The sequence below is a fragment of the Schistocerca piceifrons genome, chromosome 11 (assembly GCF_021461385.2).
Source record: "Schistocerca piceifrons isolate TAMUIC-IGC-003096 chromosome 11, iqSchPice1.1, whole genome shotgun sequence".
Classification (NCBI taxonomy): Eukaryota; Metazoa; Arthropoda; class Insecta; order Orthoptera; family Acrididae; genus Schistocerca; species Schistocerca piceifrons.
This window is the reverse complement of record NC_060148.1, coordinates 143,255,272-143,271,293: the sequence shown is the minus strand read 5'-3', so window position 1 is coordinate 143,271,293 and position 16,022 is coordinate 143,255,272. Positions and strand designations below refer to the sequence as shown.

At 40.0% G+C, this 16,022-nt stretch overlaps 1 protein-coding gene across 2 annotated transcripts in view; it reads right to left on the bottom strand.

Annotated features, from left to right (window-relative positions):
- LOC124720508 (pneumococcal serine-rich repeat protein) overlaps positions 1-16,022 on the bottom strand; it is a 124,807-nt gene that overhangs the window by 85,439 nt on the left and 23,346 nt on the right. For both annotated transcript variants that reach the window (XM_047245866.1, XM_047245867.1), the window contains exons 5-6: positions 3,296-3,498; positions 2,058-2,176 (exon numbers count right to left, since the gene is read on the bottom strand). In XM_047245866.1, the coding sequence (XP_047101822.1) occupies positions 2,058-2,176; positions 3,296-3,498 (322 nt within the window). The remainder of the gene's footprint in view (positions 1-2,057; positions 2,177-3,295; positions 3,499-16,022) is intronic.

Below are 16,022 nucleotides of genomic sequence, written 5' to 3'. Positions count from 1 at the left end.
CATCAGTTTTTAGTACACACACTCCATCTAATAAAGGTCGATTCACACCAGAAAATGTCAGATAACACCGTCAAGTAGAGATGTGGAACTTTGCTTTGCCTAGTACCAAATGGTGTAAGTGAGGTTACGATATCATCAGAGATAGAGAGAGCCAGAATATACTAAATCTGAACTGAAGACGGGAAATGTCAAACTTTGTTAGCGCCATTTTTTCACAGAACACAATTTCATTGCTATCGTGTTGTCAGTTCCCTGTTGCACGTCCCTAGATTTCTGAGTCTTAAATTGTAGAGAAAATGTTTACAACATTCATTACCAAATGTTGTGCCAACCAGTGCTTCGCCTTGAGCCCTGAGTATGGTACGTCAAGGTCTCCTCCGTTCAATTGATCCACAATTTGTGCAGTAAGCAAAGGGCAAGTAAGTTTCTGTCTCAAACAACAAAACATCTCACACAAAAGGAGATAATTTGTGTTTCAAAAATAGTATAACAAGGGGTTCCACAGTAAACTTCACAATTCTGATCCCACGAACGCAACTATGTAAGGAAACTTTGTCGCACACAATCTTACCACTCACTGAAATTAAATTTCAAAGTGAGGTACATCCACACCACCTAAAACTATTTTTGAAATTCGTGAACAGAATACAAATTTACACACAGTTTTCACTCCAGTAGCATATTATATGGAGAGTCAAATAAAGTCACAATGTACTGGACTACGGAAGTAAGATCTAGCTGTTAGGTTCACTGGATGAAAGCTGTCAAATGCAATGCGTCGTGTTTGGCCACTATTCAATTTGTTTTTAAATTGTGGTGCTTTAGACTGAGGAATATATTTTTCTTATCAAATATGTGTTTCAATGAGGTGATAAAATACGTAAATTTGCTGAAAAATTCCTGGAAAGGGCTGGAGCACACTGCAATGCTGTCAGTAACTTATTGATAAATTTCGAGATATGGGCACAGTGTTTGAGATGCCAAATGAGTGGGATATTTCTGATTCTATGGAGCACAGCCCAGAAAAATCATCTTGGAAGTTGGAACGTTGCGAAGATAACAGGCTCACAACCGCGCACTAAGCAACTTGGAAAATATTGAAATTGTTCTGGTCTAATGTGGCAGCAGTGAAAGAATTGAGAGATGTGGATCGTGAAAACTGAATCCTTTACTGCAAATAGTTTACATCTCTTATTGACATAAGAACCACTGATATTCTCAATGTCATAGTCTGTACAGACGAGGCCCAATTCTAGCTCTCCTGTCGTGTTAACGCAAAACACGATTACGGCCAACGAAGAATCTTGAAATGTCACTGCAGGATCAGGGAATTGCTGTGTGGGTACCAATATCCTGACGATGCACGACTGGACCTTTATTTTTTGAACAAACCGTGAACAGTGAATGTTACGGTTTAATGCTCCACGATTTCATTGGCAAGCTAAAGGAAAATGAAAGCAATTACTGGTTCAGCAAGATGGTGCTATTGTGCACACAGCTAATACTGTGCATCTTCTGGAAAAATTTTTTGGGGAATGTGCAACTTCAAAAAACATACGGCCCCTTTGTTCGCCGCGTCTTATTTTGACAGACTTCGTCTTTGGGTAGCAACAAAATCTCACAATCATACCTGCATACTTTGGGACTAAAAAACTGAAAATAACCGCAAATATGAGAAGCGTACCACTTTCAGATCTGTATAAAGATTTTTCCAATAAAATTAAATGGGTTTGTACTCTTACAGCTGCCACGGACGTCACTTCTAACGTATGTCGTAACTGCCTGGTAACTTTCCGAAGACCCTGTACATCCTGAAACACTCTAGATAGAAAAACTGAAGCCAGCAGTTTCTGTGTCCTGCAGAAGAACACAAGTAATATGTCAAAATGTTTGCTCTTAGACTAAATCATTTTTACTAAATCATTCAGAAGTACATCAGAAATGATATTTTCACAATTACTAAATATAAAAGTGTTACGACTTCCAGGTGATCACTCAAGTATCTGATCTGACCTATGCCAATGGGTCACATCATTTGCTCCTGTAACATCACTTACCTCTGCCTGTACCATGTCCTCTTCCCGGCCATTCTGCTCCTCTGTGTCCGGACTGGATCCAGACTTGAAGTGTTTGCCGGTCTGCACCGGGACAGGTGTGCCACTACGCGGACTCCCGTCTGCAAAAGAAAGGGTTCCAATCTGTCACATGCAGCAAATCGTATTCCAAACAAGGATAGCAATATTATATTTTTAAATGATAAACCACCAACAAACGACAGTATGAGTAGCTAACGGGTGCACTGTTTTGTTCCCTCCAAAGAAAACAGAGAAGGAAATGCTAGAGGCAAATATTCTGCAGACAGATCGAGATTGCCTCGGGGCAACAATAGGGAACACGGCATTTCTTCCTTAGGAGATAAACCTCCAGATGTAAAAGGAATTTGGGTGTACCTCAAGGAAAACTTACTGTGATGTAGCAGATAATGTCACAAGTTTCGTGAGATTCTTAACAGATGATGCTATTACACGCAGAGAAATTGTAACACTAGAAAATTGTAGAAACATGCGAGAAGAGGATTGACACTTGTTGCAGGGATTGGCAGGTGAATCGCAATACAAACAAATGTAATACTTTGGGCATAAATAGGCAGAGAGAGAGAGAGAGAGAGAGAGAGAGAGAGAGAGAGAGAGAGAGAGAATTGATTGCAGAGGCAACCCGACAACTGGCCCGTGAAGGCTCTCAGGTAGGAGGAAAGACATTGTTCTGTACGGATATCTTTAAAGTTGTACTTTATTAGCAATACTAATTTCAAGCATGGCTCATTTTCAAGTGCATCTAGAAACAATGGCAGCACACCAAATTAAATAAGTGTTACAATATAAAAACATATGCAACTGTAGTGCTTTCTCAAACCCAGTTTTACAGATATGTATTTGTTATCTTCATTAATTAAAAATCACCTCGGTTATCCACAGCAGTGTCGCCAAGGTGCATAAAACAGAATGCACAGAGTGACAGTGGTTGCAAGAACTACAGTATTAGCACACAATTATGTACACATTTTTAATCATGTGTATTACTCCACGCACACTGTACTTCAGATCGTGCACCTCGACAACTGTGCTACGCATAGTCACGCGTGGCACACAATTTTTAATTGAGGAATACGGTGTGTGTACATGTCTTATAGAGCCCGGTGGAACGGTGCCGTTCCTCACATTTATAAAGCAGTGCCGATACAGAAGAAATCGATCTCCTGCAGGACTTGTAGGACAGGAAGGAGTGCGCCACAGACCTGGGGAGATGGTGAACTTCCTCTTGTTGTTGGCAGCGAGCACCAGCAGGCAACGGCTAGAGCTGAGCGAGCTAAGGATCTCATTGCTGCACAGGCGCTTGACTCGTGACCGCGTGCCGGGTGTCTCGTCGCTCGCCGTACCCCGTGGCGTACTGCCACTTTCGCCGCTGCCGTTGAATGAGTCACTACGACCGCGTTTCGTCCTGTGGGAGACAACAGTGCTACTGTAGGTAGTGACACGGTTACAAAAACCACTGCACAGAGGGCACAGTGGGGTCTACAGTTCTCGAACGTACACAAATATTGCTGTTGTTGTTGTTGTTGTTGCACTCTTCAGATCCAAAACTACTTTGCTGCAGCTCTCCACATTAGTATGTACTCTGCAAGACTCATCCTAACTGCTCCAACATACATTTGCCTGAACCTGCATTGTCAACCTTCTGTCTGCATCTACAATTTTTACCACCCACAATTCCTTCCACTACCAAACTGTCGATGCACTGAGGCCTCGATATATATGTCCTACTGACTGATCTCTTATTTTTGTCAACTTGTGCCACAAATTTCTGTTTTCCTCAATTCAATTCAGTACCCCTTCCTTAGTTATGAAATTTATACATATAATCTTCAGTACTCTCCTGTAGCACACATTTCAAAATCTTCCATTCTCTTACCATACACATTTCATTTATGTACATAGCTAGACTCAATTACCTACAGACAAGACTTCCTACAAATAAACTTATATTCGACATTAATGAAGTGTTCTCCTACAGATATTCTTTTCTAGCTATGCCCAGTCTACATTTTATATCGTCTTTACTTCTGGTATCATCAGTTATTTCACCACCCAAATCAAAAGCATCACCTATTTTGTGTCTCATCTTCAAATCTAATTCCCTCAAGTTATTCCCCTAATGAAAAACATCCGTCAGATTAGCCTTGTTTTACTTCTGTTGAAATTCATATTGTAATTTCACTTTAAGGCATTATCCATTCTGTTCAACTGATCTTCCAAGTCATGTGGAGTCTGACACAATTACATTTGAACCTCAAATGTTTTTTTTATTATTCCTGAACTTTTGTCTCCTTTACCAAATGTCACCTCTGTTTCCTCACTGCTCGCTTAATGCACAGATTGAATAACATGGGAGATATGGTACAATCTCTAATAAAATCTTCTCGGTTTTCAGCTCGTGTCAATTCAAATAAAATTCTTGAGCTTTTGATGGATATCTGTGCCATTGTCGTCAGGAGTAAAAACCACTAACAGCTGGCCGGATCTTTTGACACAACTGTTTCCAATCGGACGGTCAAGTTGTTCTGTCGTATTCTGACGACAGTGTACGTCTTCTATTGTCATGCACATTATGACGTAACAGATAGTAAAGTGATGGGATTACCACTGTCTCCAACAGGCTCTGAATTCTGTGGCATTACAACTGTTGTGCTTCCTAAAGTACATCGATGACACCTCTCTGACAGGGCCCCACAGTGAAAATGCCCTGCAACAGTTTGTCAATCACACAAACGGTGCCCAACCCGACATCAAATTTACCATCGAGATGGAGAAGGATGGCAAGCTACAGTTCTCGGATGTTTCAGTAGAGTGGGCGGCAGGAGGCCGGCTCGGTCATTCAGTGTACGTGAAACAGACACACTGATCGATACCTGAACACTGATAATTTTTACAGCCTGTGCACAAGAACAAGATCTTGAACACATTAATACACAGAGCGAAAGTTATATCTCACGACGACTGTCTACGTCTGAATTGCAGCACTTTTAACAGGTGTTCCAAAAGAACGGTTATAGCAAGAGACACATAGCAAATGCTTTCAAGTGCCACTAAAGGAAGATGCCTCGTGAACCGGTTGGTAGGAGAGGGCAAGCTGGCTACTTTCCTGCCACACTGTGAAGCAATGAACAGCAAGTTAGGACACGTGTTGCAGAGGCACGGACTGAGACCAGTGTTCCAGCTCGCCCCAAGACACGGGATATGCTACATCCTATTGAAAAGACAGTGTAGCTCTTCGTGTGCTCACTGTGTACGGTATCTGTACAGGTTAGATAATTCGCACAGCTGCAGAGTGTTTTACTGAGCGCAAGAGGCATATTAAACAAAGGGTGCTCGACAAGTCGGCCATAGCCGAGCGCCGCTTGGAAAACGGACACAAAATACAGTTTGAAAACACGAGAGTCGTGGCTCGTGGGTCAACATAGTAGGATTCTGTTACAAAAGAGGCAGCTGAGATCAGATTAAACAGCAACAATTTTAACAGAAACCAGGGGTACACACTTAGTAGGGTGTGACGACAGGCTTTGGATATCCAAAGAAGGCAAAGACAGATGCCTGAAACATGTAGGGAGACAGGAATGGGAGTTTCAAACGTGGTGCCGGCCCCGCACGCGACCTGATGTCACACGGTCCCAGGGGGGCTGGAGCTGCTACCGTCTGCCTACTTCACCTTCCATCCACGCACCGTTTCGGCCTCCTCCGATCGGTGCCGGAGGTCGCAGTAGTGCCAATATATGTGGAAACCCGTGCCGGCACCGGCAGTCGGCGGTTTTTAATCCCGACGACGACAGTGTAGATAGGCGTCGAAAGCTAGAGAATTTTATTCGAACTGACACGGCTCGAAAACTGAGAAGATTTTATCCTCACATGCCACTGCAAAAAAAACTCCTAGGACACTTGGTACAACCTTATTTCACTGTCTCTGAAGTTCTTAAAATCTTAACTGTCATCTGGTTTCTGTACGAGTTGTACAAAACCTTTTTACTCTTGTTTTATCTTCTAACTTCAGAATTTCAAAGAGTATATCTCAGCCAACATTGTCAAAAGCTTCCTCCATATCTACAAATACTATAAATGCTGGTTTCCCTTTCTTTAATCTCCTTTCTAAGATAAGCCACAGGGTGAGTAATACCTCAAGTGTGACTACACCACGACTTGTGAATTACAACACGCCGACAGGTTTCTGTCAAAGTGGAGTGTTCAGATTTGACATTCATCTGCACACAAAAGAATAAAAATGGACCTAATAACAGTGCTGTGGCCCCGTATTTGAGCGTATAAAGATTCCTTAGATCAGTTTGCTGTTCCAAAGAAATAGAAATAATGGACACTTTCTCAATATAAACGTTAAATTCCCTTTCAATAAAAACCACTTACTGATGTAATGTGCGTGGACAACAGTGGGGCTTTGGCATATAGATACTTACAAGATCGCTTTATACAACTGGTGGAGGTAAGCACAGGAAGCTATCGGGCCAAGCCCACTGCAAATGTCGGGGACCTTCTTACGCCAACTCAGCTATACATCCCAACACCTACTGTCCCAAAAAGAAAAGTGCCTCGAGAGTGAATATTTCTTCACTGCTAACCTTCCCTTCACAGCATCCCCCTCCCAACTGATGCCAAATTCCTATATTCCTTACAATTAATTGTGTCAGTATACTACCACTCTTCTTTCCCGCCAGATATTTGGTGCCACTATCCTATTATAGTACTTTCAGCTTCACACATCACACATTTGTGCCAGTCAGTGAAGACAAAGAAACGGCCAAATGATGAGTTTGCATGCTACAACATAATGTTTCATTTTGAGTTAATTTGCACAAATCCCAGCAAAATTGGTTGTGTTTCCAATGGCCCTTGTAGCCCTACTGTATAACGAGTTTGTATCAATTTTTTCAGTGCCTGAGGATATTATACGTTAGATACTGACTTCTCGGTTTTTGAACAGTGTAAAGACAGCAAAATTTGCTGACTGCTTTCTGACAGGTAGAAGTGACAGCAATTTAGACAAAGGGAAAGTAAAGTTCATGTATGACAGATACCAGATGGAAGCAGGTGATGACAGTATTTGTTAGTCTATAAATAGTAAAATATACACAAAGTATCCACTAAAAGCTTTTTGTGAGATGCTAATACACCCAGGACCAGTACCAGGATGGCTACTAAAACCTGCAAAAACTGAAAATTACAGGTGTGAAGAAGAATATGGTGTCAAGCAGCTCCTGATAAATTAATGGTGAGCAGAGAGATTTTGAGTCATACAAGGAATGAGATTTCAGTATTCCCCATTAAAGTTAAAAATGCACTGGAGGCTATTATTGAGGGTATGAAGGTTGTTACTGCAAGCAAATTGTACAATGCTCCAAGAATATTATGAAATAAAATTTCGGTCTAACTCCACAAGAATCTACCTGATAAATTAATGCGAATTAATGGTTAGCAGGGGGGGGGGGGGGACACAGCATACCACAATTATGACTTTTCTTTCCTCTCAGCAGAGCTATATACCACCAATAACCAGTAGTATAGCCGCAGTTTTGAACATATAATTAACACACTCTGAGATAATAAGTATTTTAAAATTTGTGATTTATAAAACTCAATAAAAATCAATTTCAATGTTAGGTTAAAAACACGGAATTCGCTGAGCTTTCATGAAATTCCATGAGAATTCCATGTTTTCCAAAACTGCCACCCTGAATACCATTAGTGGGAAATGAAATAAGAGAAAAACGTAGTGTTTTCTTGGGAAAGCCATGATACTTATTTATCAGTGGGTCCTAGAGAATTGCTCTTCTCTCATTCAACTAGAAAAAGCATAGGTCGTTGATTTAATCAGATGGTGTAAATGGAGGGGGGGGGGGGGGATAATCCGCGTTTTTCCCCGGATTTCCCAGTTAAAAAATACACTTTTTCCATGTTCCATAACAGTATACCTTTCCACACAACAGTAGAACTTATCAATCCTTTGAATAAGTAACATTTTATACATCACTGTGAAAGATGCCCACTATTTTTTATTTACTTAAATTTGGCATATTTCGTGACAGTACCTTTTCCGTGAAATGTTTACAAGGCGATATTTGTCTTGGCTTCAGTTGTCTAGTGGAAGTATGATTCCACAATGCAGTTTCGTCAGCTGCAGAAATGACCTGGTTCAATGCGTCTGCCTCATTTTTGGTGCTTCAATACCATTTCTTCGAATGTGGTTTCTTCTTAAAGTTTATATAGAAAAAATAGTAACATAATTCATTTTTTCCTGTTCACTAGCAAATTATTTGTGACGGCGACCTGCACATTGTTCTACCGTCAACACACACCAAGAGTTCACTGCCGACTGACTACAGTCAAAGACGACTCCAGTGTCAAAGACATTTTAAACAACGCACAAGTTTCCACTTGTAATCAGTCTCTTTGATATTCTTCGTCACATTTACTAATAGTAATCAATATGCTGTCACTCTCAAAAATATAAGTGAATTAGCATATAATAACGCAAATTACAATAAAAAAAATTCTGACAAAAATATAAGAAAACATTTACAATTTGGTATCGACACATCTCCCAGATCCATTACAACTGGCACAGAACTTCTCGTTGCCACTTTAGAAAACAAAACCCAGCAAAAGAAAAAAGTCAGTATTGGAAAGATCTCTGATGTGCAGCAACATGTATGCTGCATATTTTGGTATTACGATACGTTGCATATTTTTGTAATTACGAGAGTATAAATTCAAATTCCACCAAACACAACATGTTAGTTTTCCAAGAATTGAAATCAAGATTGCGATGCCCTTTTGTGAGCCAACCACAGTTCATGTCACGTGATCTTGCCAGCCGGTGACAGCAGATATTCAGAGCATAGAACACATGATGCCAATAGCAACATCACTATTAAGCAGCAAGAACACACAACTAGGAAAAGTTAAGGGGTTAAATTAATATACAAAGTGTAGCTAAAGAAAAGCTAAGCTTTCACATACAATATTGATGTGAAAGATCAATAAGCCACAAGAGAAGCTAAGCTTTCACATGTAATACTGGTCTTTCTTGTGTGTGTTGCACTTTAAGATACATCACAGAAATGTATTAGTAAAAAATTTAAAATAATGACATAAATTTCTGGTCTTCTGGGCTTGAAATTCTTCAAAGTGGCCGGTCCTCAAAGTGTCAAGTTTTAAATGAGAGAGACATCCTCTGCGATTTAAAAAATTCATCACACATTCTTACACATAACATAATTCATCTTGCGCAAAAGGAAATTTACTTCGAAAGTAACGCTTTTCAAACCACTATTCGCAATATTTTCCTGAGATCTGTTAGAAATAGGTTTCAGCAGTTCTTGGAGAGCACTAAAAAACAGGCATTACTGTGCTCCCACAGCTACAGTGGCATAGGGAGCCCGTATGTTTGCATGTATAAAGCAATAAGATATCTTACCTTATGTCATAGAAGAAACAGGACATCAGAGGATACTCCAAGAGCATTGGAATTTCATAAACCATACTAAAATGTATAATTCGGCTTGAAGTGCACATTTGTATGTCCAGATTCACAATGAAGTAGGCCCCAACCTGATATTAAGGTTTTCAGAGTGGTTTTTGGAATGTAAATTTTCTTGGAGTACCAGTACTGTACTATCTCATGTTTGGTTCTTTATTATGGCAAAATGTCACATGTGCCAGAAGATGAAAACGTGCACTTGAAAGTCAGTGAACAATTGAAACCAGTCTATACTGTGGAATGAAACGCTTCATATCAAACAAATTGACTGCCTCAGTGGAAAAAATTAATAAAAGCCAAATTTCTTTAGCAAACCGACAAAAACAACTTCATTGTTCTGCAAGACAATTGTTGGTTGACTGCCAAAAATGTGGAAATAAAATAAAATCATAAAACTGAGACTAGTTATATATTTCAGCTTCCCATAATTATGTGAATGTACTTTAATTCACTTGACAGCTCCCAGCCACAGAAATCCATTTTATCTTCATCTTACGTGGGAGCTGTACACGAAGAGGAGACAGCAAAATCACTAAACGTAAACATAGGTCACGTGGAGACTACCCCACTCCCCAATACAACTCAGACCACTCTGCGCAATCACAAATCTGGTAGCTCGGGCGCACCAGCAAAATTTTTCCTGTTAACATCTGGCTTCATGTGGCCAAAAGCGGGAGATGGTACTACTCGTATGCGACTGAACTGATCCCCAGGGATCAGTGGTGGGGCCACTCCTGTTCCTTATTTATATAAATGATATGCCCTCTAGTATTAAGGGTAACTCTAAAATATATCTGTGTGCCGATGACACTAGCTTGGTAGTAAAGGATGTTGTGTGTAACATTGGCTTGGTTTCAGATAGTGCAGTTTATGACGTGGCTTGTAGAAAATAAACTAACGTTAAATCACAGTAAGACTCAGTGTTTACAGTTTCTAACACACAACACAACTAAACCTGATGTTTTAATTTCACAGAACGGGCATATGATTAGTGAAACTAAACAGTTCAAATTTCTAGATGTTCAGACAGATGATAAAATGTTGTGGAAAACCCACGTTCAGGATCTTGTTCAGAGACTTAATATTGCCATTTTTACTATTCAAATGGAATCTGAAGTGAGTGATTGTTTGACATGAAAATTAGTCTACTTTGCTTATTTTCATTCACTTATGTCATATGGTATTATATTTTGGGGTAACTCTTCTCATTCTAAAAGGACATTTTTGGCTCAGAAATGGGCTGTTCGAGCAATAAGTGGTGTAAGTTCACGAACCTCTTGTCGACCCCTGTTCACGAGTCTGGGTATTTTAACATTGGCCTCTCAATATATATATTCCTTATTGTCATTTCTTGTTAACAATATTAGCTTATTCCCAAGAATAAGCAGCTTTCACTCGGGTAATACTCGGCAGAAATCAAACCTGCATTTGGATCGGACTTCCTTAGCTCTTGTGCAGAAAGGTGTGCTGCATACTGCTGCATCCATTTTCAATAAGCTACCACTCGAATTCAAAAATCTTAGCAGTAATCCACGTGCTTTCAAATCGAAACTGAAGAGTTTCCTCATGGATCACTCCTCGTATTCTGTCGAAGAGTTCCTTGAAAAATTAAGCTGATTCTTATTGTACTGTTGATTGTGTTTACTTAAACTTATGGACTGACTTTATTCAAGTTCATAAACATTTATTTTTATCTGTTATTACTTTTATGTTGTAATTTCATGTACTGACACATTCCATGAACGTGGAGATTTGCTCCTTAATTTGGTCCCACGGAACTTGACGTGTAAAAAAAGCGCATTCAGACCAACTTACGATACAACAACAACTTCCATTATACCTTCTCATTCACTTTTTCAAAAATTTTAATGACATCAGCATGCAGGCATTATGGGAGTATGCGTCACTGACTCCTCATTAAGTAACTCCAGATACAGAGATAACTGAGGCTACTTCACAGCATACAAACACATTATGTAATATCAAATGTCTTATCTCTGCTGTTCAATGATATACGATCTAATAAAAAGCTTGCAAATTTGGTAAATCAAAGAGAAAGGCACTAAAATTAATGAGACAATGGGGTGGGGGGTGGGGGGAGCACACACATCACTTCCCAAAGCAACAAAACTTATATTATACTAAGTACAGAGAGAAGCAGCTGTGTTTTTCGATTGTACAGAACTTTCATGCTTTCCTTTTTAGTTTTAGTCCTTGAAAACGGACAAAAACTAACTCATAATCACAAAATGGCATTTCTACCATGTGGTTACAGTTTTCTATCTACTGATTGAACATTATTCTGATGCATAGTTTGAATAAAAGATATTGTACAAAAAAACTATTCTCTAAAAATTTAGTTCTGTTATGTCTGGGACCAGTAAGTCATTAGATTGAAAATCAAATAACTACCTGGTTAGGTTAAGTGACATTAATCAGGAGGAAAACACGTGTGCGCGCATGTAAAACACACACACACACACACTAATAAAATATCTGCACACGTATCCAGTAAGAAAAATACGTGACTTACGTGATGTTCTCAAGGTGTCTCTTCGACATTACAGTACAACCAACACAACAGCCCATTTCACAAGCACACTTTGCCTCAGCCACCACAGTTTTCCACAAGGTAAGATACCATCAGAAGCACCCACACAACACTGCCTCTTACATCCAGTCTTACTACTACACCAATACAGAGTGCACATCCTGGGAATAAAGTACTACTAATTGTCCAAAAGAAGGGAACTGAAAGAGATTAAAAATAAAAACAACAGATTTCAAATAACAGTAATGTTAAAAGTAACTCTAGAAACAGATCATTTTCACACTGATGGTATACACCAAACTTATAATTAGGGACTTGAAACATTAACATGTCTGGGAATTATGACAATAATATGAAACAGATAGTTGCTACTCACCATATAGCTAAGTCACGCACAGGCACATCAAAGAGATTGTCATGAAGCAAGCTTTCACCCAAGAAAACACAAACACACACACACACACACACACACACACACACACACACACACACACAGTCTTCTTCTTGTGCCTATCTGTACCCCGGCATCTCCGCTATACAGTTAGTAGCAACTGTCCTTTTCACAATACTGTCATTATTCCATCCGGGATTTTTGACTGATTTTATGAATGAGAGTTTTATTTCAAAACACAAATTTAAGTAATAAATGTTATTTCATAACAAATTGTATCCAAATGAACTACTTTTTCAGCGACAGTTTTTTTTTTTCTGCCCACGAATGTCAAAAATTAACCAGTTTTCAGTTCCTGGTATTGCACAACAATTGCTGAAGCTTGGAAAGAGAATATGTACAAGAATGATTTTTGAAAATAAAGATTGCAGCTATCCACAATAACAGTGATGTGTAAGTGCACACGTAAGTTACACTTCACTTTGGTGCCAAGTCAAACAGTGGGCGGTTGACTGGTCCTATCAGATACACACTATATATGGCAACATTGGGCTCAACCATGGGATCTAGTATTTCAGAATAAAGAAATGTGCAAGTTTAACAACAGAAAATCCAGGATGGAGACTGCTGTCGTGTGTGTGTGTGTGTGTGTGTGTGTGTGTGTGTGTGTGTGTGTGTGTTCTGTCTCCGATGAAGGTCTTGTTGGCTGAAAGCTCATTTTCTGAAAGTCTCTTTGTTTCGCCTATCTGCAACTCAGCATCTCTGCTATGTGGTGGGTAGCAACTATCCTCTTCATAAAAAATGTGTAAGTTTGCCTGGTAGCTAGAGATGGTATTATGCGAAATTGGTGACACTTTTACTAGGCAGCTTAAGTGCAGAATGTTTAGAACTGTGACTGTGTGCAATGCCGGTAGAGGTCAGGGCCAGAACTACCCAATTTACGGCACTGCCAAGCTCAGCAAGCAATTGCGTGATAGCCATTAACCAAATGCTTTATGCTCTGTGTTACGCATAGCTGGCAATTTTCTTATTTTGAATTGAGTGAAGAGACTCATCCCAGGCCATCATGGGACTAGAGTGTGACTCTCATAACACCATAAGGGATTTGTTATCCATATGACCATTATGACAGTTCTGCTTTCACATCACTTCACAATGCATGGCGACTGAAGTTATCATTTGATTATTCTTGCTGCTGCCTGTCACACTGCACTCACTACTGGTTGTAGTTTCTGCACTATAGCAAGTGGAAACAAAACTGGTTAACATCTTTTGACAAAACCAAGAGTCTTCCTGTGACAAATGGAGTTATATTTTGGCTCTATATCTACTTTAAGTACCTTGTCGGTACTATCTCTACGACTGTCAAGAATGTGTGGCACAGCTAGGAATGACCACAAAAAGGCTCTGAAGTATGATTATCAGGACTCATAAGCTACAGATTCGAAATCACTGTTCTTCAGATTTTGAAATTATGAAACTCAGCAGGCAAAAATGACGATATTATGAAAAAGTTGTCACTCTGGGCCAAAATGCTAGAGTTGGCAGTCGTGTGCATGAGGTGTGCTTGTGCGTGCGTGTGTGTGTGTGTGTGTGTGTGTGTGTGTGTGTGTGTGTGCGCGCGTGTGTGTGTTACTGACAAAAGCTTTGACCGAAAGCAATATGTCAGTCTTTTAATTGTGCCTGTCCGAAGCTTGATGTGTCTCCTTTACAATAAGTAGCAATGTGTCTTTTCCTACATTGTTAATATTACGAAAAGGATAGATTGCTAAGTCGCAGGCATGCACAACAATAAGACTACTAAATAAGTAAGCTTTCAACCAAAAAGCCTCCTTCTGAATTAGATAACACACACACACACACACACACACACACACACACACACACACACACACACACACACACACGTGTGGACAAATGCAACTCGCACACAACTGACCACTGTCTCTGGTTGTTAAAGCCAGATTGCAAAACCATGTAAATCAGGCCCTAACGTCCTTGCACTATCCCTTCTCCAATTGTAAAATGCTCCTGCTGTGCAATCCTAAATTCCTGAATCCTATCTGACACACTGAAATGGTTGCCCTCCAAGAACTAGAGCAGCATGCACAAAGCCACCTCAAAAAACTCTCCAACCTGTTCACTTCCTACTCCCGCCTTGGGCTACTGCAATCTCCAACCCCACAAGCCCACATAGCTGACAAACCTGTCTTGACCTGCTACATTTGCCCCACCCTCAAAAACTCCTTCCCACCACCGTACACAATCCAGAACCAAAACGGACCCAAAACACAGTTATTCCTCCAAAGGCACTAGCCCCACAGAAGTATCAGTCCTTTCCAAAGGCCTTATCCCAAATTCAATCATGCAGGAATTGTTAAAGAATTTCTCTTCTTCTGCCGGTGCCTACAACGAAAACACTTCTTTGCCAGCAGCCGTACTGATCAGACTCAACCGAAGACCAATGCTGAACACTATCGGACTCCGTTCACTCCTCCATCCAACCATGATACACTCACACAGCCTCCAAATCACTTCCTGTTAACTTTTCACAATTTCTTAACCTCACCATCATTCATCAAATCCCTCACCATGCAAGTTAACCTTATACAGTATAATCCCACTTTTACGTTCCCAGAATTAACATTTTCCCACTGTTTATAACATTTTTTATCATTCCCGTCAAATTTCCTATGTCCACACATTGATTTGCACGTGATTTTGCGTCAACACATTTGTAATTTTCCCGCAACTTACACATTATAAAAAATGTTAGTGGAGAAAAAAATGACGCTGGCCATTCAGTAGTGTTTACAAATATTAAATGGTAGTGTCTCTTGACGAAAGGGCACTCTACTCAGCAGATTTGAACTGGTAAACATCTAAAAGTTTGAACAATTCGTGCCGTATCTCCCGCTGCTGCCAAGCTCTACTTGGCACTGTGTCTGATGGGAGTAACTTGGTTCGATTGAATAAACATATCGTGACCAATCACAACCATTTCCAAACTGTCTCTACAGCACAAACGCAGTTTCGTGATTGTTTTGATCACCGTGATACCTTTGTCGAACCATATTTAGTGTGTTTCGGCTTTTGGCCACTTGTAGCACTAGTTGACATCATAATTAACTTTGCATTGCTCAAATGTTTATTTAAATACAACGCCAGCTACGAATTTGTTTTCATGCTGAGCAAAATGTGTTTCAAGAACACGCAAATCGCCGAAGTGGCGTCAAGCAATACAGTGGCCGAACCCCAAAGGAGATATCCTGGCCAATAAATGCCATAGATCATTTCATTTCATACTCATTGCCAGGTGAAGTATTTACATATGTATTTTTTGTGATGTTACACAAAAAAACAATGTGTGTGTGTGTGTGTGTGTGTGTGTGTGTGAGTGCGCGCGCGCGCGCACACGCGTGTGTGGTTTTCCACATAACTGAGGAGGTACAGTACCCGATAACCTCAAAAAGGTGACTA